This window comes from Equus quagga, chromosome 1, assembly GCF_021613505.1.
Source record: "Equus quagga isolate Etosha38 chromosome 1, UCLA_HA_Equagga_1.0, whole genome shotgun sequence".
Classification (NCBI taxonomy): domain Eukaryota; kingdom Metazoa; phylum Chordata; class Mammalia; order Perissodactyla; family Equidae; genus Equus; species Equus quagga.
The window spans coordinates 85,682,142-85,704,748 of record NC_060267.1 but is presented as its reverse complement, the minus strand read 5'-3'; the positions used below and the strand labels follow the sequence as shown (position 1 = coordinate 85,704,748).

The 22,607-nt window shown below is 38.3% G+C and overlaps 1 protein-coding gene across 9 annotated transcripts in view; it reads left to right on the top strand.

Annotated features, from left to right (window-relative positions):
* DENND1A (DENN domain containing 1A) overlaps positions 1–22,607 on the top strand; it is a 519,789-nt gene that overhangs the window by 50,717 nt on the left and 446,465 nt on the right. For 8 of the 9 annotated variants that reach the window (XM_046662983.1, XM_046663004.1, XM_046662994.1 and 5 more), the window contains exon 2: positions 11,129–11,199. The exons of the other annotated variant lie outside the window; for it this stretch is intronic. In XM_046662983.1, the coding sequence (XP_046518939.1) occupies positions 11,129–11,199 (71 nt within the window). The remainder of the gene's footprint in view (positions 1–11,128; positions 11,200–22,607) is intronic. 9 annotated transcript variants of the gene reach the window in all.

Below are 22,607 nucleotides of genomic sequence, written 5' to 3'. Positions count from 1 at the left end.
AATAAATAATATCCTTTATGTTGGTTTAGTATCTTTCAGTTTACAAAGCGCTTTCTCATTTTTCTGTCATTTGATCCCTGAACCAACCTTTGAGATGAACAGGGCAGATATTATCTCTTGACAGGGGAGGAAGCTGATGCATGAAAGGTTAAATGGCTTGTTCTAGTCCCATAATGAGTAAGGGTTCTACCTCGAATTGGAACCCAGGCCTTCTGATATTTTGTCTGGGGCTCTTTCTGTAGAACCATATGTCATTACTGTGAGAATCTTGGTAAAAGACAGGTCAGGGAAATTAGTATTAATGGATGGTTGTTTATGTTTTTTTATTAAAAAAAATTGTTTTAAACAGCCAGAATCTTACAGAAAAGTTAGAAGTTCAATATAAAGAACTTTTCTAAAAACAAGTTTAGAGTGAGGTGTCCTGACACCCCATCATCCCTGAATACTTCAGTGTGCTTTTCCTACAAACAAGGGCATTGTCCTATGTAACCACAATACAGCCGTCAAAGTCAGGAAATTAACACTGATTCATTACTGCGTCTAATCCTTAGACTCCTTTCATATTTCAGTAATTGTCCCAATAACATTCTTTATAGCAGAAGGATACAGTTTAGAATCACACATTGCATTTAGTTGTCATGTCTCTTTATTTTCCTTCAATCTGGAAGAGATCTTCAATCTTTCCTTGATTTTCAGGATCTTGACACTTTTGAAGATTACAGTCAGATATTTTTTAGAAGGTCCCTCAATTTGAGTTTGTCTGATGTTTCCTCAAGATTAGGTTCAGGTTAAGCATCTTTGACGGGAATGTCATGGAGGTGATGCTGTGCTCTTCTCATTGCATGCTAGTAGTCTTGTCCCATGACTGATGGTGATCACTTTGATGATTAAGGTAGTTTTTGCCAAAGTTCTACACTGAAAATTTACTCTTTCCTGTTGCAGTTAATAAGTATTTTGTGGAAAGGTACTTTAAAACTAGGTAAATACTCCATTTCTCGTTAAATTGTCAATTTAATCACTCATTTATATCAGTGTGGACTCATGATTTCCTGTTTATTTGATGGGTTAATAATCTGTTAAATCGTTATTGATTTTGATGTTCAAATTACCCCAGATTTGGCCAGTGGGAGCCTTTTCAAGCTGTCCCTGTGTCCTTTTGACATGTCCCCATCATTCTTTGAGTGCTTCTTTGTTTTCTGGCAGAATAAGTTGTTCTAAGCTTGTCTTGTACTTTCTCTACCCCAGCCCTGAATCAGCTATTTCTCCAAGGAGCCCTGGTTCCTTTTAGAGGAGCATTGTATTTAGAATCCAAGGTCTTGGTGTAAGTATGCTCATTGCTTTTGGAGTGTTGCTGTGCCAAGGCCCTCTCAGTAGACAGAGTTAAGAAATATATGTGTGCTAAAAGTCAGGTTACATTTACATTTTATTTCTCTCTATATATTTATGGAAAACCTTGAGTTCACACTAATATCGCCAATTCAAATCCAACTCCATAGAATTCATTCTAGTTTTCTGCTAACTTCAACTGTGAGAAAGCAGGCCCTCCTTACTGGTCTTGGACTTGGATTAGACATGCTGCTCCTTCACCTCCCACCCCATGTGGATGCTGTTCTCTTTCACTTTGCTTTTCTGGGGTCAGAAGGCCTACTCTGGTAGTTTGCCATGCCCCTGCCCTACCCACTGCCACGTGGATGCCCTGCTTGGATTCTGACTCCCCGTCATGCTGGGCAAGCCTCCCTCCAGCCCCTCCATGGTCAATCTCCTCATACCTGTCTGGGCTTCCTTACCCCGCCTCTAGGGTGCCCTTGTGCTTGGACATGCTCCTTACCCTCTTGGCTCTGACACCCATATTGGGCTCTCTCTCCATGGGGCACCCTCCTCACTTCACCATGTTTCAGCATCCCAGGCCTGGCCACCCTTGTGCGTGAATGCCTTTTTCATCCTGCTCAGGTTATGACTCCCCATGCCAGGTTGAGTGGATTCCTTCTTCATCCACTTGGATTTGACATTGTATTCCAGGCCACCCCTCAGCACGGACATCCTCCTAACCTCACAATCTGATATCTGTCAGGTCACCTCTTTGTAGGGACACTTTTCTTTCCCTGCTGAGGCTCTGACACCCCCCACTGGGCTGTCGCTGACATGGACATCTACCTTGCACGTGGTAGCTTTAGGACTAAATTGTTCAGAAAGAGCAGGGGAAAAGATAGGGAAGGGGGGAGGCTTTTAAATATTTTTAAAGGACAAGAATATTTATTGATATTGAAATAGATAAGATCTTTATTAATGTGGTTGAAGAGTCTAAATTTTACACTGCTGCTCAGCATAGGAGAGTATTTATTAAAACTGTATGGGGTACTGCACATTGCTGGTGCAGGCTCTGTCTTTCTGCCTGGAGGGCAGCTAAACTTCTTCCAGTTAACTTGCTTTGCACTTTGAGGCATAAGAATCTTTCCATAGGGGTATATGGATGGTAAAACTTTGTAGCTCCTCTTACGGCAGTATCTGTATATCTTTATTAATCTGATCCTGAGACCATTGTTAGAAATGAAAAGTTAAGTGTAAAATCTTGAAACAACTTGTTTGTATTATTACACAACTAAATCAATCATTTTCTAACAAGTCTTAACAATGACTGCATTCTTCTGTGGAGGTGTTAACTTGTTATGGGTTAGAAAGCACCCTTTGATACAGCATTTTCAGCCTGGAAAAACGGCTTTAATTTCAGAATCCACTGAAACAAATGGAGACTTGTTGGAAATATTAACACTACCCTTTTGTTTGTTTGTCTAGCTTACAGGAATCAGTGTTTATTAGGTGATGTTTGCCAGCATGTTCTGAAGTGTATACAGTTTCTTTTGACCATGCTGTCAACTTTAAGACAGTTCAATTGGTATGAATTTTGAAATATACCTCAGCTTCCTCAGCATATGTTTCTAAGTGAGGAAACAGTGTGCTGAAGTCAAATGATTAATCTATAGAGAATAGGTTGCTATTTTGCTTGATGACTAGCTGGTTTGAAGATTTGACGGTGGTGAAATGAGTAAGGGATCCTACTGCTAAGTGTGTTTCAGTTTGTAACTCTAACACTTAAAGGGATGAGGGCCTAGCATTGTGGCATGGTTACTATATGTGGCAAAGATTCATTTTGTGAGGAGTTAGTGTTACATTTTTCTCTTAATCTCATAATGTGTGGTAATTGAAGAAAAGTAGATCCTAATTGAAAGCTGATGATCCAGCAGAGTGATCAATAGCATGATGCTCTAACAAAAAAAAAACATTAAGCTTTCCTGCTGCCTGAATATTGTCAAAGCCTTTGTTTCATGACTTCAAGCTGAGTGTACTTAATCATCTTGAGAACGTGGCCCTGAGCACTGAGCATGGCCCTTCCAGTGAATCACTGAGAATTGTGTTCAGAAGAGTGGTGTTGAATAGAAATGCTCTCTTGGCTTACTTTCAGGCTTCATTCTCCCAGAAGCAAGAACTGAGCAGATCTCCCTTCTTTCAGACACATTTCAGCTGTTTGTGTGTGTCATTTTTCCGTATTTAAGAGCCGAGGCTGTTGTCAGCAGGTGTGACTTATTGATACCTTTGAATCCAAAGGAAAACATCTTTAAAGAGTAACAGTCAGCTGTAAGCAGTGTGCATTCAGTAAATTACCTCTTGTCAGAAAAAGAGATTCAGTTACTTGGAACTGGAAACTACGTGTGATGTTGGAGGAAAGCTCGCTTATCAAACATTTATTGTGCCAGGTATCAGACTAGGGTTCCTGAGAAGACACTTGGTGCCCTCAAGGAGCTGCCAGTTTAGTGCGGAAGACAGATATTTAATCAGAGGTACACTGGTGGGTCTCCACCTTGGCTGCACGTTGGAATAAGTTGGGGAGCTTTAATAAACACCAATGCCTGGAGAGTCCGATTTAATTGTTCTAGGGTATGGCCTGGGCATCAGGACTTTTAAAAGCTCCCCAGGTAATTGTAATTGTGTCAAGGTGGAATGTGGTAAGAGCTGCAAGAGTAGGGAAGCACAGGGTGCCGTGGGAGTGTAGAGGAGGGGCACTCAACCCAGTCTGGGCTACGAGTATGGGGGATTGAGAAGCTTCCCAGAGAGGAGGAAATGCCTGAGCTGAGGCGTGATGAATGAATTTGTCTAGTGCAAAAGACTGGAAAGACTGGTCCTTGTAGAAAAGCAGCTGAATAATAGAGAATAGTAAAGTGATTCGTGCCTTTGGATGATCCATGATGATTCTGCTACTTCCTCACTTTGACTTTGCCCAGTTTATCCTCTGAGTTTCAGTGTCCTCATCTCTAAACTGAGAGCAATAATACTTACAGGATTGTTGAAGATTAACTGAGATAGTGCATGTAAAGTGCTTAGGATCATGCCTGACACATAGGAAACAGTAAGTAGGTGTAGTAGTATGATAATGATGTTATTATTGGAGAATCAGAGTATGGTTTGTTCAGAGAACTACAAGTAGTTCTGCATGGCTGGATCTTAGGGCACAAGACTGCAGGAGGTGAGGGTGGGTGGTAAAAAAAAGATACTTGGCAGGTGGGCAGGGTTCTGGATCGTGGAGGTATAGGAGTGTAAGGCAATTAATAATGGAATATCATGGCAGAACCGGGACATTTCCATGGTAATATGTTAAGATGTATCATGAAGTGTTCTGGGAAAACTTGGGTCCATATTGGAAAATCGGCTCTGAATATGGTATTCTCAGCATCATTACGTATACTGAATTAGCTGTGAGTGTTAATAGGACAGAAATAGGATTTTCAGTTCCTTTAGCCAAGTAGTTAAGAACATTGAGCATCTTGGAGAGTAATGGAGGAAATAAGCAGTTTCAAGGTAGTCCCAATTCTCTGGAAATTGTTGCGGTCTTAGTTGTTTACAGGCGTAAAGAAGATATTAACAGAGTCGCTTGGCCATTTGCATTTAGAGAAGACACTTAAATTTATTTTTTGATTTGTCGAGAAATAGAAAATGCTTCAATCTTCGTTGGCTTCACAGGCCCTTAAAATAACTTATGTGTATTTGTTGGTATGTTATATAACTTGTCACAACATTAGTCACCACTTCTTCCATAAGGCAACATGTAAACAATCATGGATTAGCATGACTATAACTTATAATTATAGTTCACTTTGTTTTTAGTCTTTTAGTCAGCTTTTTGCTTTTCTTTTTTTTTTTTTTAAGAGACTGTCATAATCTTTGGCTCCATGTAATAGAACTCTGGAAGCTATTTGAACTGAGTAAGAAATTTCGGTAGTTTTATTATTACTCATTAGAGTGAGGCAGTAACTATGGATAGCAATAGAAGAGGAGTAAGCTTCATTGCTTTGACAAGTGCCTTTTTTCTTTGAAATCTCTCTTTTATGGCAAAAGCAGTTGAAATGATGGATTATTGAGGTATGTCCTACGTTTATTTTATGTTTTATATACTAAATTATTTGGAAGAAAAGTTCCCTTTAACTAGATCAATGGTTCTTAAAGTGTGATCACTAGTCCAGCAGCATCAGTATTACCTGGGTACTTGTTAGAAATGCTAATTCTTGAGTCTTACCCCAGAAACTCTGAAGATGGAGCTGGAAATCTTTTTTTTTTTTATTGAGTTTATAATAGTTTACATCATTGTGAATTTCAGTTGTACATTATTTCTTGTCTGTCACCATGTAAGTGCTCCCCTTCATCCCCTGTGCCCAGCCCCTTCCTCTGGTAAGCGCTTAACTGTTCTGTTTGTCTGTGTGTTTATCTTCCACATATGAGTGAAATCATGTGGTGTTTGTCTTTCTTGGCCTGGCTTATTTCGCTTAGCATAATACCCTCAAGGTCCATCCATGTTGTTGCAAGTGGGATGATTTTGTCTTTTTTATGGCTGAGTAGTATTCCATTGTATATCTATATCTATAGATAGATAGATAGATAGATAGATATACACCACATCTTCTTTATCCAATCATAGGTCAATGGGTGCTTGAATTGCTTCCATGTCTTGGCTATTGTGAATAGTGCTGCAGTGAACATAGGGGTACACAGGTCACTTTGGATTGTTGATTTCAAGTTGTTTGGATAGATACCCAGTAGTGGGATAGCTGAGTCATATGGTATTTCTATTTTTAGTTTCTTGAGGAATCTCCATACTGTTTTCTGTAATGGCTGAACCAGTTTGCATTCCCACCAGCACTGTGTGAAGGTTCTCTTTTCTCCACACCCTCTCCAACATTTGTTATTTTTAGTCTTAGTGATTGTAGCCATTTTAACAGGTGTAAGGTTGTATCTTAGTGTAGTTTTGATTTGCATTTCCTGATGATTAGTGATGTTGAACATCTTTTCATGTGTTTATTGGTCATCTGTATATCTTCTTTGGAAAAATGTTCATATCCTCTGCCCATTTTTTGATCGGGCTGTTTGTTTTTTTGTTGTTCAGTTGTGTGAGTTCCTTATGTATTATGGAGATTAATCCCTTGTCAGGTATGTGATTTGTAAATATTTTCTCCCAATTGGTGGGTTGTCTTTTTGTTTTGATCCTAGTTTCCTTTGCCTTGCAGAAGCTCTTTAGTCTGATGAAGTCCCATTTGTTTATTTTTTCTTTTGTTTCCCTTGTCTGAGAAGACATGGTATTTGAAAAGATCCTTTTAAGTTCTATGTCAAAGAGTGTACCACCTATATTTTCTTCCAAAAGTTTTATGGTTTCTGGTCTTATCTTCAAGTCTTGGATCAATTTTGAGTTTATTTTTGTGTATGGTGTGAGATAATGGTCTACTTTCATTCTTTTGCAAGTGGTTGTCCAGAGGAAATCTATTAACACGATAAAGTTTGAGAATCATGGAGGTGCATATCATTTATTGAAATCTTTAGACCCCAGAAAGGCTGGTCTGTACTTGCTTTATTCCTTCATCTCAATATTTATTTGATTCTGGCTATGTGCCAGGCAGGTGCCTGGGAAACACTAGTGGGTATGATAAACAAAAATCCCTGCTCTCCTGCGGTTTACATTTAGAGGGGAGAGACTGACAGTAAACAAGATTGTGATGGGTGTGATGTGGAGAATTAAAATTAGGCGGTGGAAAGTGTGTTGGGGAAGGCATTTCTGAAGAGATCAAGTATAAGCTGAGTTTTGAATGACTGGAATGGCTGCCTATGTGAAGATCAATACAAAGAGTTGTAAGATAGGAAGGAGTTTGGTGTGTTGAGGAGCAGAAAGAAGGCCACTGTGGCTGGAGTGCAGTGGGTGAGGGGAGAGAGAAATGAGGTTGCAGTGATAGGCAGAGGCTGATCATGTAGGACCTCGTAAGGACTTTTTTCTTCTTCATTCTTTTTTTTTTTTTAAATTGTGGTAAAATGCATAGCATAAAATTTACAATCTGAACTATTTTTTTTTTAAAGATTTTATTTTTTTCCTTTTTCTCCCCAAAGCCCCCCAGTACATAGTTGTATATTCTTTGTTGTGGGTCCTCCTAGTCGTGGCATGTGGGACGCTGCCTCAGCGTGGTCTGATGAGCAGTGCCATGTCCGCGCCCAGGATTCGAACCGACGAAACACTGGGCTGCCTGCAACAGAGCGCGCGAACTTAACCACTCGGCCACGGGGCCGGCCCCTAATCTGAACTATTTTTAAGTGTACAGTTCAGTGGTACTAAATACATTCATATTGTTGTGCACCATCACCACCATCCATCTCCAGAACTAAGATTTTGAGTGATATGACAAGCTTTTGGGAGGTTTTGAGCAGAGGACTGACATAACCTGACCTTTAGAATAAAAAGATTACTGGCCACTAAGTTGAAATCTGACTGTAGGTAGGAGGGCAATGGAGGAAGCAGTGAGACCCATCAGGAGAGTATTGCAGTACTTGAGGTGAGATGATGGTGATCTGTCAAGGATGGTAGGGTTTGGGATGCTGAGAAGCATTGAGATTCTGGATCTATTTTTTTTTTTTAAAGATTTTTTTATTGCTGTCCTTTTTCTCCCCAAAGCCCCCCGGTACATAGTTGTATATTCTTAGTTGTGGGTCCTTCTAGTTGTGGCATGTGGGATGCTGCCTCAGCGTGGTTCAATGAGCAGTGCCATGTCCGCGCCCAGGATTCGAACCAACGAAACACTGGGCCGCCGGCAGCGGAGCGCGCAAACTTAACCACTTGGCCATGGGGCCAGCCCCTCTGGATCTATTTTGATGATCAAATCAATAGAATTTGCTGATTGTGGCTTTTAAATGATTGTGGATATAAAACAGAGGGGTCAGGGATGATATCAAATTTTTTGGTCTGAATAGCTGGTGGATTTCAGGAGATGCAGATTTAAGGAAGGAAAGCACCATTTGTTAAATTAGAAATACTTCTTAGATATCCAAGTGGGGGTGTTAAGTAGGCAGTTGGATAAGGGAATCTGGAGTGAGGGAAGAAGTCAAGTTAAAGACATGACTTTGGGACTTGTCAGCATTTTCATCGTAGTTAAAGCCCTGAGCGTGAATGACATCATCTAAGTAATGAGTGTAGACAGGGAGAGGCCCAGGACTAAGTTCTAGGGTAGGAGAGCTTACATGAGAAGACATCAGCAAAGGAGCAGCCAGTAAGGTAGGAAGAGTACCAATAGAGAGTGATGTCCTAGAAGGCACGTGAAGACACTGTTTCAAGGAGGAGGGCAAATCGATCAACTGTGTCAAATGCTGCTGAGAAGTTGAGTAAGACAAACACTGAGAATTGACCATGTTAGCACATTTTAGCAATGCGGAGGTTATTGGTGGTCATGACAAGTTGTTTCAGAGGTATAATGGGTTCAGAAACCTAGTTAAAGTGTGTTAAAGAGAGAAAGGAGGAGAAGCAGAGACACAATGAGTACAGACATTAGAACATTCTTCACTTAGATAGCAGATCTGTACAAAACACCTTAACCTAGTGGCACCGGTTAGTGTTGGAGCTCCAGTATTTAAAGATTTGGTAGGTAACACCTTTGCATGTTCATGTATGTTATTTCAATTTTTTAAATGGGAAAAATAAAGTTAAAAGTGGAAATTTGGGTAAAAAATGTATGGAAGCTCTGAAGAACCTCCAAGGAGTCCTGCGGTCCCATAGAATACATTTTGAAAGCCATTATTTTAATCCAGAGGAATGAAATTCTGAGACGAAATTCAGCCAGTTGCAAAATAGGCTTAAGAAAGATAAAGTTAGGTTTTAGAGGAAATCTTTCTGGTGCTCTTCAGATGACCTTAGAACATTCCTTTCTTTCATCAAACCCTCTCCTTTGAGATCATTTGAAAGAAAGGGATGTTTCCATATGGTATTTTCCACAAGTGTTTGGTGACCAAAGAATGCTGACCTTGAAGGTCTTTTTGTACCCTCTTGCAGGGAAAACAGAACAGAAAAAATTTTTTGGCTCTCTCAAAACTTCTTTACTTTATTTAGTTTTCTAATAAGATACTCTGATTTCATGTCTGATTTTTAAATTATATTTGACAAGGTGTATTTAAATACCTTGAATTTTAGAGCAGCTAGCTCTTTTCACTGTAGGTGCTTACTTAAAGCAAAAGCCCAAGTTTCTCTTCAGTGAAGAAATGGTGATCCTTCACAAGAGAAATAAGTAGATTCCTAATTGACAAAACACATTTTTCTTTCTACTCCTAAGGAAGTAGAGGGAGTATTACCATATTTTATTGAATCTAAGATGCCATTATTTATAAGATTCACTGTTAGAACACGTATTAGTAAGAAAGAGAAAAATGTTGCCATTTAGAATTGTAAGATGCAGTAGGTTGTAAGAGATGTGAAAATGTGGAGAAAAACGTTCATCTTAGAATCAATGAAACACAGAATTGGAGCACCAAGAGGTGTGAACTTTGGTTCTGGCTATGTTTCTAACTAGCTGTGGCACCACTGACAAGTTACTTAGAATTTCTTTTTCTTGGGTTCCTCACCTATAAGGTGAGGGTAATGCCTGACCCACTCACCTATGGGATTATAATGAGGATGAAATGAGTTAAATGAGAAAGTTATTTTGAAAAGTAGAATCTGCTGGGCAAATTCAAGGTGTTTATTTGATTGAAATTAACTCAGATCTGATTAGGTAACTAGAAAGTTCCTTCTCTGAGCTTTGTTAGTAGGCTTAAAATAGAATTCAATTATAGACATTTGAAAGTATAACATTTTCTTCTGCCAAATAATTTTTATTCAATCTAGAAATAATATCTTTATTATAGTTTTAGAATCAAAGAGAAAATACAAAGATAATAAAACTCTGATGTTCTCATCACTCAGAATTAACAACTGTTAACATTCTGTTAGCGCTGTGATCTTTTTAAAACTTGTCATGAAATATTTATGACATAAAAAGGTAAAAGGAGGGGCTGGTCCTGTGGCCAAGTGGTTACGTTTGCACGCTCCGCTTTGGTGACCCAGGGTTTTGCTGGTTCAGATCCTGGGCGTGGACATGGCACCACTCATCAGGCCACGCTGAGGCGGCATCCCATATACCACAACTAGAATGTACAACTATGTACTGGGGGGATTTGGGGAGAAAAAGTAGGGGGAGAAAAAAGATTGGCAACAGTTGTTAGCTCAGGTGCCAATCTTTAGGAAAAAAAAAAAGTAAAAGGATATAATGGACATTCATATACCTGCCATTGCCAACGCAGATGAAGCCCCTGTTCGAGACCTGTATCTTACATTTAGATTAGCATTCTGTCTTCATAATAGCCTAGTGAGATAGGATCCTGTTTCTCTTGTTTCAGTCTTTAAAACCTGTAGGTAAACAAGTTAACTTCATCATGTGAGTGTTTTATCCTGGAATATGAAGGAGAAGGCTACTTTGTGCTAGTGTTGCCTTGGTTTGAGTTTCCTTAGGACTCTACCTTTGGCTTTAGAGATCCAGCTGTGTAAATTGGGAATATGACATCTGTAAAATTATATGTCTAGCCTATTATGTGTCTGGTGTTGTACCTAGACAATTTTTGTGTGTTTAAATTTCACCATAGTTCTTCTGGTTAGGTGTTTTCATTTTATAGGTTAGGAAGATGTGGCTCAGAGAAGTTGAGATAATGATTTTAATCAAGGTCAGCCTTATACCGCAGCCCGCATGTTCTATGCCATGCTGCCTCAGTCCTCGTCAGTAATCATGATCTGTTTCTTTTGTAGGCAAAATCCAGAGACCACGTTTGAAGTGTATGTTGAAGTGGCCTATCCTAGGACAGGTGGCACTCTTTCAGGTATTTGCATGTTTATAATATGGTGTGTTTGTTTATTGTAAAGATAGCCATGCACATGGAATAATATATGAATATTCTAAACTGTTATTTATCTTTAAGATGTTACCTTTTACTTGTGCCCACATCATCCTAGAGAATGGAGAATAAACACAGAGAACAATTTAAGAATTACTGCCATGATAGGCTTGAAGTATGGCTTTGTTCATTGTATTCTTTAGGTCTTGGTTTGTATCTTTCACAGACGTCTGGAAGTCAACTATTTAGTGTGAAAAAAGGGAAATCTCTGCTGTTAAACTGGAAGGAGAGGTTTGAAATGGACTAATTTAGTAAATTTTATGTCTCCTGGTAAAAGAAGGTTGGAAATTAGTTGAAGGAAACACCTCCTCTTGCTTTAGCTTTTGGACTAATTTGGACATGTATTCCTGGACAGCAGGGTCTTAGATAAGGTTAGAGCATCTTGCACAGGCTGAGTATTTCACTTCTTGACCTAAAATCCTTCGTGGTTAATGAGGAAAAATAACCTTATGACCTAATGTTCTTTTTCTTGGTGCCTAAGAGATTGATATATTTGCCAGAGTTGTTAGGGAGCAACTCTTGGTCTACACATACAGACAGTTGTGCATATTATTTGGTGTTTGGGGAGAGTGAATTTACTTGGATAGAAATTTGGAGTAATCAGGATTCCACTGGGTTCTTCCCTTAATTGGCTATACAACCTTGGGCATATTTTCTATTTCATTATTTTAATTAGATTGTAATACTCATAAAAGCAGCCACCTTTTATTGAGTATCTGTTGTTCTTTTGTCCTACATGTGTGTCCAGTACAACCCTTAAAGATAGTTGGGTGACATCTTCATTATACCTATGAGAAAATAGAATCTCAGAGAGGTCAAATAATTTACCAAGATCACATAGCTACAGTGTGGAATAGCCAGGATTTTTTTTTTTTATTAAGATTATGATAGTTAACAACCTTGTGAAATTACAGTTGTACATCATTATTAGTCATGTTGTAGGTACACCACTTCACCCCTAGTGCCCTCCCCCCACCCCCCCTTTCCCCTGGTAACCACCGATCAGTTCTCCTTGTCTATATGTTAACTACCACCTATGAGTGGAGTCATACAGAGTTCGTCTTTCTCTGTCTGGATAGCTAGGATTTTTGATTCAAGTCTTCTTCACTGTGCTTCACTTTCCTTCTTGAGGACAGTGATCGTGTTGTACACATCTTTCCATGTCATCTGCAGGGCTTTGCACATTGTTACTAATATTTGTTAAAATGAATGAATTTCTCTTAATAGCAAAAGTGAGATAATTGAATGTGTTCCACTTTCTGGATTGTCTAATGAAGGCTGTGAAACATGTTACAAATTTATGGTTGTTCTAGAAGTAGAATGTTAACATCCCTGTCAAGTTATGCCTCTAATTGTGCAAACCATTGGATTGGGTAGATATCTGTTCCCAGGTGTGTACACGCAGCAGCATGTCTATGGGGTGACTTTACAGATGAACCATTTGGTGATGGCCATGATTTGACAGATAAATTTAAGGACAAAAATTTTTCTTATTTCTACCATTGCTAATGTTTCCCATTTCAATGTCCTAAGATTTTTTCGCCCAAAATTAAAATGAATTTTTTGGGGAATATGAACAAAATTTGAAAAGTACAAGTAAAACAGAAGAATGAACAAAATGAAAAGTCTTTATCTTACTCTCTTATCCCAGTCATCTAATTCCTCTCCCTGTAGACAATTCTTTTCTTAACCCTTTACCATATATTTTTAAACTTATTTTGAAAATATTTTAAAAGGTAAAAGCTACAAGAATAGGCAAGTGTGGGCCAGCCCGGTGATGCAGCGGTTGAGTTCGCACGTTCCACTTCTCTGCAGCCCAGGGTTCGCCGGTTCGGATCCCGGGTGTGGACATGGCCATGCTGTGGTAGGCGTCCCATGTATAAAGTAGAGGAAGATGGGCATGGATGTTAGCTCAGGGCCAGTCTTCCTCAGCAAAAAGAGGAGGACTGGCAGTAGTTAGGTCAGGCTAATCTTCCTCAAAAAAAAAAAAAAAGGATAGGCAAGTGCATATGCCCTTTTCTTAGATTCATCAATTGTTACTATTTTACCATATTAGCTTTCTTACTGTATTTATATTCATATTATTTTTTGCTGAACCGTTTGAGAATAAGTTGCAGACATTGTGATCCTCCACTCCTAAATATTTCAGAATATATCTCCTAAGGATAAGGACGTTTTCTTACATAACTCTAGTACAATTATTGCAATAAGAAAATTTAACATTGGTATTTCTTTATGTTTTGTGACATATTTTTGAAGAATTCAGGTCTGTTTTGTAGAAATTCCTTGGATTTTGATCTGATTCTATGCTCATGATTAGATTCAGGTTATGGATTTTCACAGGAGTATCTCAAACGTGATATTGTGTATCATATCAGCAGGCACACAATGTCTGTCCCATTGTTTGTGGAAAAAGTACATAAAATCTATATGTGCAGTTTAACAAATAATTATAAAGTGTGTAGCTCATGTTACTGCTATCCAGGTTAAGAAATATAATGTTGCCTGCTTCTGAGGAAATAACGGTCCTGGCAAAAGGGATCCCTGCCCTGGCCTTATGCTTTAGAGGACCCTGCTTTGGCCCTCTTCCCTGGGGAAAGGAGTCTGTGGGGCCGCTGGGACATGCTCACTTGAGGCCTGAACCTTTCCATCTCAGACCATGCTTTGAGTACCTAGGATCTCCGGATTTCTTGCCCAAATGGCCCTGAGCTTGTTTTCAGAGCCTCTTTAAGTCTCTTCCCCCTTATGGTTTGTCTTTCGCTCTCTTTATGGTATCATTAATCAAAACTTCTTGATTTTAATTTAGTACAATTTATCAATATTTTCCTCCTCTACAGATATAAAGATATTTTGCTATGTTTTCTTCTAAGAAATGTATAGTTTTTGCCTTTCACATTTAGGTCTTTAATCTATCAAGGATTTTAGTTTTCTGTTAGATTATATCCAGAAAGTATCCAGAAAAGTTAAACTCCAAATTTGATTCCTTAATCCATGATTTTTAAAAATTGGGAAACTAAATAAAGCCAAATTATTAAGATATGCTGCTCCTCTACTTATATTTTTATAAAAAGATTAGGTGCTTCTAAATCATACCTAAAAAATTACCTCACAATAAAAAGATGACAGATCAGGGGGCCGGCCCCGTGGCCGAGTGGTTAAGTTCTCGCGCTCTGCTGCGCGTGGCCCAGTGTTTCGTCGGTTCGAATCCTGGGCGCAGACATGGCACTGCTCATTGAGCCATGCTGAGGCGGCGTCCCACATGCCACAACTAGAAGGACCCACAACAGAGAATATACAACTATGTACCGGGGGGCTTTAAAAAAAAAAGATGACAGATCTGAGAAAGGCTGGTAAGAAATATTACTGGACTTTAAGGACAGTTCTTTCTCCCATTGATTACATTTAATAATCCTGAATTCCTGAAGACACATTTTGTAAACTCGCATGTATCCTGTGCTCTGAAGAGCATTCCATGACATCCATGGAAGGGACATGTGATCTATCAGTTGTACTTAGACATTGCATCAAGGCCTATGACACTGAATGGGACACCTTGCAAACATCATACAAATAAGATTTGGGTACACAAACTGAACTCATGGTGCTGCTTAATTTCTTTGGGAATTTGTAAGATTCCCTAGCTGCTAGTACCAGTGAATAAGCTGTCACTTATTTGATTTTAGGTACCTTTTATCTACTTCTACAACCTTCTCATTTGTTTTTAATAAAACTTATTATATTTGCCTTTTTCTGATGTGATTTAAGGCATTGTTTTTCCATTTTAAATGATTGCAAAGAATCTGCCTTAAGATTGGTCTTTGTTCCTTGGCTCTGCATCTCTGATCTCTGCCCAAGTATCTGAGCAAACTTAGGTAAAAACCTTACACCACACAGTACTAGTGTCTGGGCATAATCTTCCCTTTGAAGTTTGTTTGCATCCCCAAGAGGGATTAATTCCCTGCTGTGAGAAGGTGGGTTAGAAAGCACTGAAACTGCTTTACGGGTCTTTAATTGGAGGATTTAGTATACATTTTGTTATATAAACTTCTGTGGGAGTCTCATTCTTACAATTTTTCTTATACTGTATATTATGTTCTCATTGTAAATTAAAAGAATACTAAAAATTTGCTCAAGTCTTTTGAGTACATATTGACAGATTATCCTGGTGTGTGTTTTTTTAATTCATCTTTGAATTTTTAGTATTTGTTTTCTGATTAGTCTTAGTATGTATAAAATTTAAAAATTTTTTAAAAATTATAAAGAGAAAAATCACTCAGTGATAACTACTGTTAATGTTTTGGTATATTTATTTCTTTGTAGTCTTCTTTTGTGTGTGAGTGTGTGTAAATAAAATATATAAACTTTTTCCCCAAACTCCTGCTATATGTGTGCATTATCTTTGCTCCCCCCCCCAAATTAATCATTAAGGTTTTCCTAAAATTATTAATATAGCTTTGTAAAAGTCATTTCATTTACAGTGAGTTACTACATCATATTTATGTGCTATAGTTACTTATAACTGGATCTTTAGATTGTTTCCAGAGTTCTCCTGTTGTAAATAATGCCAGTGAACATCTTTGTGTATAATGCTTGTAATTTAGGTATGTCATTTTAATGCTTTAAAAAGAAGTCAGATCATTTTGAGAAGATCTTTGATTTACTTTGCTCTTAACTTTTTTATGCTTTCTTTTTTTCCACCTTCCCTTTTGTGTACTCTAATTTGTGTATTTGTTCAAGAACTCACCTTTAGGGATAGGGATAGGGATCCCAGAAAACCAATACAGTTGTCTCAAGTTGTGAAAGCTCCCAAAGCTGAGTTTAGCCTGTCTGACTGAAGGTCTCGGAAGAGGGTGCTCTTGCAAGAGGGATGAGCCTGCCCAGTCCCACAATCAGATGGTACGGACCATGCTGAAACTCTGGAATGCATTTCAAATACAAGTGTCTCGTTACAGCTGGCATTTCTGAGCCTGCTTCGGGCACTCTTCTTGGAGAGCTGCTTAGCACTGGGAGAGTGGCAGCATCAGGTTCTCAAGACTGTGGGCAGACCGGCTTCCTCCTGTGTCAGCTCCCCTCCCAGCATTTTTATTGCATTAGCCCAATGGCCACTTTTTAAAAAGAAGTGGATAGTCAAGTTGAGAAACTGTGTGAGAGCTCTGTGAAAGGAAAGCTTAACACATGGTACTTTGGTTAGCTGAGTTTTTCAGCTATCTTGGTGTTAAGCAGTAATCTTAAAAAAAAAAAAAAGGAAAATCTTTAAAATCTCTTAAATATCTGTTCACATTTCTGTATTAGTAGTATCATGGAGAAAACTGAGACTTGGCCAACTTAAGGAATTGAGAACCAGATTTGTTATTTTAAACTTTAGCTTTTACTTTACGGGACTCTAATTCTAGGGGGTTTGCCTGAATCTGTGATCACAGCGGATGCTCAATATTATTAGATATTTTTTAAAAATCGACTTAAAAAATAAACAATTTTTTTGCTGTCTCTTTGTAGGTAGAGTAGCAAGGAAAGGCCCTTTTGAGAGTTGTTTTTACTACAGATTAAAATAGTCTTAGAGGTATTAACTAAATTTATCATCTTTCTTTTCAATAATAATAAGATAAATCACAGCAAACTTTTGAAGAATGGTAATAAAATAGCTTTTATTGAGTCCTTATTATGTCCCAGTCACTTTTCTTAATTTTACTTCCTTAAAACTTAAACAGCCCTCCAAGATGGGTCTTATTTTTCTGGAAACTGAGGCTCAGAGAGGTTAACTTACTTACTCAGGTCAGAAAACCACTAAGTTGTAGAATCAGGATTTTAGCTTCATTCCTGTGGCATCTTCCTCAAAATAACTGGCTAATATTGCCTGCGTATGTAGTAGTTAGAAAAATCAGTAATGTGGGGGAAGAAAAATCAGGCTTGTATAGACTATCAGGGGAGAAGCAGTTTACGTTCATGAACTATATAAAGGTTTCTTATACTTTTTCTTTCTTTTTGGATGAGTCAGCATGATTACTTTAGCTTTTCCTTATTTTTCTTGAATTTTCCAGTGAAAGTGAATCTATCGTATGGAGTATTAAGATACATACCCTGATTTGTAGTAGTGTAGTAGGGACAAATTACCACTCACATGGGAGACATGGATTACTTAAAAGTCTTTGTAATTTTTCCTGACTCTAAGTACTTGATATGCCAGTTAGAAAATGTCTTGTTTGGGGTGGAAGCATGGAACCTCATCTCACTGTACTTTTTAAGCTTGTTTTAAAAAGTCAGAGATAGCTTTGAGAATGGTCATGTTCCTTATATCTTTGCTGAGGATTGTTATAATGATGGTTTCTTTAAACTGGAGGTGAACCTAGTGAGAGTTCATTGTAATAAAGCTTCTGCACACCATCTAATGAAGTAAGTAGTATTATCTCGATTATATAGGTAAAAAAAAAATAGGGTTCCATGAGGGTGGAAATGATCTTTCATTACCAACAGCTAGAATAGTACCTGGCATATGGTAGCCCCTCGACAAGTATTGAACGATTAAAGCTTAGAGATAGGAAGCATCTGGTCCAAAGGACAGAGTTGGAATTTAAACTCTAGTGTGACTATATTCTTTAAAAGTTTATGAAAACTGTGATACAAATTATATAATATGTGTGCATGTATATGTACAGTTTAAAGAATAAATGAGAATGCGTGTACCCACCACTCAAGAAATAGAACATTTTGTATCTTTGAAGCCCCCCTGTATGCCTCTCTCAAGTTGCCTTTTTCTACTGAGATCACGTTTTGAATTTTACCATGATTGTATATCGTTGCTTGAAACTTGTGCTTTTTATTATGCTGTGCTGATGCTCTAAACTGGTTATGTAGAATGACTTTGAATTGCTGTTCTTAAAAAGTAACAAAGTGAGCCATATATTTTCTTAATTAATGTTTAGTTATTTGAAGCTGATTCCAGATTTCTTCCTGCTCCTAAAGTGTACAATTTAGAGACCATCTGGGTATAAATTATGATATAGGAGAGTCTTACAATTTTTGGTAATTCATGACAGTGTGGTTTTTCTTGCTGTATTTGTGGTTCACAGTGTTAGGCTGTTGGCCCTCTAGGTGGACCAGGAATTCATTGATCTACTAAATGATAAAATCCCTGAGAGCAGTGAGTTTGTTGATTTTTTAAATTTTTTAATTCCCTCAAAATTCCAATCTCAGAGCCTCATTTTCTCACTTATAAAACAGGGGCCCTAACAGTACCTACTTTATTCAGTTGAAAGGATTAAATGGGAATGCACAGTGCATGGGATGTGGAAAGTTCTTAATAAATGGGAGCTGTTGTTATTTATCATTTGTTTTGAAAGCTTTTATTTTTTTAGACAAGTGTTAGATTCACAGAAAAATTGAGGAAGATAGGGATTTGCCATATACCCCCGGTCCCACATGTACACAGCCTTTGCCATTATCAACATCCCCCACCAGAGTGGTACATTTGTTACAATTGATGAACCTACATTGACACGTCATTATCTCCCAAAGTCCATTGTTTACGTCATGGTTTGCTCTTGGCATTGTATATTCTATGAGTTTGGACAAATGTATAATGACATGTATCCTTCATTAGAGTATCTTACAGAGTATTTTCTCTGCCCTAAAAATCCTCTGTGCTCTATTTATTGCTCCATGCCCCCTACCCCCAGCCCCTGGCAACCACTGATCTTCTTGCTGTCTCTATAGTTTTACCTTTTCCAGAATGTCATATAGCTGGAATTGTATAGTATGTAGCCTTTTCAGATGGGCTCCTGTCAGCTAATAATATGCATTTAGGGTTCCTCCATGTCTTTTCATGGCATGATAGCTCATTTCTTTTGTTTTTTTTTTTAAAGATTTTATTTTTTTCTTTTTTCTCCCCAAAGCCCCCCGGTACATAGTTGTATATTCTTTGTTGTGGGTCCTTCTAGTTGTGGCATGTGGGACGCTGCCTCGGCGTGGCTTGATGAGCAGTGCCATGTCCGTGCCCAGGATTCGAACCAACGAAACACTGGGCTGCCTGCAGCAGAGCGCGCGAACTTAACCACTCGGCCACAGGGCCAGCCCCAGCTCATTTCTTTTTAGCACTGAATCATATTCCATTGCCTGAATGTGCCACGGTTTATTTATCCATTCACCTACTGAAGGACATCTTGGTTGCTTCCAAGTTTTGGCAGTTATGAATAAAGCTGCTATAAACATCCATGTGCCGGTGTTTGTGTGGACATAAGTTTCCAACTCCTTCAGGTAAATAGGACCGTGATTGCTGGATCATATGGTAAGCATATGTTTAGTTATGTAAGAAAGTGGCTGTACCATTTTTGCATTCCCACCAGCAATGAATGAGAGTTCCTGCTACTCCATATCCTCACCAGCATTTGGTGGTGTCAGTGTTCTGGATTTTGGCCATTATAATAGGTGTGTAATCGTATCTCGTTGTTGTAATTTGCATCTCCCTGATGATATATGATGTGGAACATCTTTTCATTTACTTATTTGCCATCTGTATAACTTCTTTGGTGAGATGTTTGTTAAGGTCTTTGGCCCATCTTTTAAATCAGGTTGGTTGTTTTCTTATTGTTGAGTTTTAAGAGTTCTTTGTATATTTTGGATAACAAATGTGTCTTTTGCAAATATTTTCCTCCAGTCTGTGGCTTGTCATCGTTCTCTTGACATTGTCTTTGGCAGAGCAGAAATTGTAAATTTTAATGAAGTCTAGCTTATCAATTATTTCTTTCATGGATTGTACCTGTGGTGTTGAATTTAAAAAGTCATCACCATACCCAAGGTTATCTAGATTTTCTCCTATGTTATCTTCTGGGAGTTTTATAGTTTTGTGTTTTGTATTACATTACATTTACATTTACATTTCGGTGTCTGATTAACTTTGAGTTAATTTTTATGAAGAGTGAAAGGCAGGTCTGTGTGTAGATTCAGTGTTTTGCATGTGGATATCCAGTTGTTCCAGCACTGTTTGTTGGAAAAACTATCTTGGTCTATTGTTCATTTGTCTATTCTTTCACCCAGACCATTCTGTGTTGGTTACTGTAGCTTTATATTAAGTCTTGAAGTCAGTGTCTATTCTCTGAGTTTGTTCTTCTCTTTCAGTATTGTGTTGGCTGTTCTGGGTCTTTTTTCTCTCCATATAAACTTTAGAATCAGTTTGTTGATATCCACAAAATATCTTGCTGGTATTTTGATTGCATTTATATTGAATCTTTAGATCAAGTTGCGAAGAACTGACATCTTGCCAATATTGTCTTCTTAATGCGTGAGCATGGAGTCTCTCTCCGTTTATTTAGTTTTTTGATTTTGTTCATCAGTATTTTGTAGTTCTCCTCATATAGTTCTTGTACATATTTTTGTTAGATTTATACTTAAGTAGCTATTATTTCAAATTATTTTTTTTATATGTGTGTATATGTATATATATATTTTTTTTTGGTGAGGAAGATTATCCCTGAGTTAACATCTGTTGCCAGTCTTCCTCTATTTTGTATGTGGGATGCTGCCACAGCATAGCTTGACAAGTGGTGTGTAGGTCTGCATCCGGGATCCAAACCTGTGAAACCTGGGCCACCAAAGCAGAGCGTGTGAACTTAACCACTACACCACTGTGCCATCCCTTTATTATATATTTTTTAAGGCAAGAGTTCAATCTGTGTAGAACTCTTCCATTAGCAACTGTACTCAAGCTAACACAGCTGAAAAGTGGGAAGTAAGTAAAAGTAACTAGCCCAAGTAGAGTTCTCAGAATTCATGTATTCAAACTTAAATCCTTTATTCATGGAAAAGCTCTTAGCTTATGCCCCACGTGCTTTGGTTTGCCCTGAAGATTTTTGTGTATTATATTGCTCAGTGCAGTTACTGATCATGTTGATGACATTGAATCACTGTATTTAGTCAGGATTCTTTTTGTCGGCAGAAGCCCAATGAAATCTGGCTTGAGCAAAAAAGGGAATTTATTGGCTCTCACTAGTGAGAAGTTCAGTGGTAAAACTGGCTTTGGGTTTTGCTGGATCTAGGTGTTCTACTTATATTTTTAGAAATTTGTCATTTCTTTATCTATGGTTTTCTGTCTTCTGTGTTGGGTTCATTTCTGGACAAGTGCTCCCTATACAATGGCAAAGATGGCAACTAGCAAATCCTAGCTTACATTCTACCGTGTCGGTCACCCAAGTGGAAAAAGAGTGTCTTACATTATTTTGAGCTATAGTCTCAGGGCCGATTGTAATAGGCCCCCTTTGAGCCATAGGCCTATCTGTGAACCAATCACCATAATTCTGGGTGGGTGACTCTGAGATACTGATTCAGGGATGAGGGAGTATTTTTTTTTTTTTTTTTATTAATGTTATGATAGATTACAACCTTGTGAGATTTCAGTTGTACATTTTTGTTAGTCATGTTGTGGGTACACCACTTCCCCCTTTGTGCCCTCCCCCCACCCCCCCTTTTCCCTGGTAACCACCAATCAGATCTCCTTATCAATATACTAACTTCCACCTATGAGTGGAGTCATATAGAGTTCGTCTTTCTCTGACTGGCTTATTTCGCTTAACATAATACCCTCGAGGTCCATCAACGTTGTTGTGAATGGGCCAATTTGTCTTTTTTATGGCTGAGTAGTATTCCATTGTGTATATATACCACATCTTCTTTATCCAATCATCAGTTTCTGGGCATGTAGGTTGGTTCCACGTCTTGGCTATTGTAAATAATGCTGCGATGAACATAGGGGTGCAATGGACTCTTGAGATTTCTGATTTCAGGTTCTTAGGGTAGATGCCCAGTAATGGGATGGCTGGGTCATAGGGTATTTCTATTTTTAACTTTTTGAGAAATCTCCATACTGTTTTCCATAGTGGCTGTACCAGTTTGCATTCCCACCAACAGTGTATGAGGGTTCCTTTTTCTCCACAACCTCTCCAACATTTGTCGCTCTTGGTTTTGGATGTTTTTGCCAATCTAACGGGTGTAAGGTGATATCTTAGTGTAGTTTTGATTTGCATTTCCCTGATGATTAGCGATAATGAACATCTTTTCATGTGTCTATTGGCCATATTCATATCTTTTTTTGAGAAATGTCTGTTCATGTCAGGGATGATGGAGTATTTTTGTGGGGACCTGTTCAGTGCCACCTGGATTCTATAGCCTGAAAATGGGCAGGGTAGTTCCTTAGAGGAAAATCTGGTGCTATTACCAGGAGCGAGAATGGATGCTGGGCAGCCAAAACAGATGTCCATTACAGTCCTGAAGAAAATATTTTATTCAAAATATTCTTTTCAAAAAAGCAGTGCAATGTATAATCTAGTTTGGAAAGATTTACAACT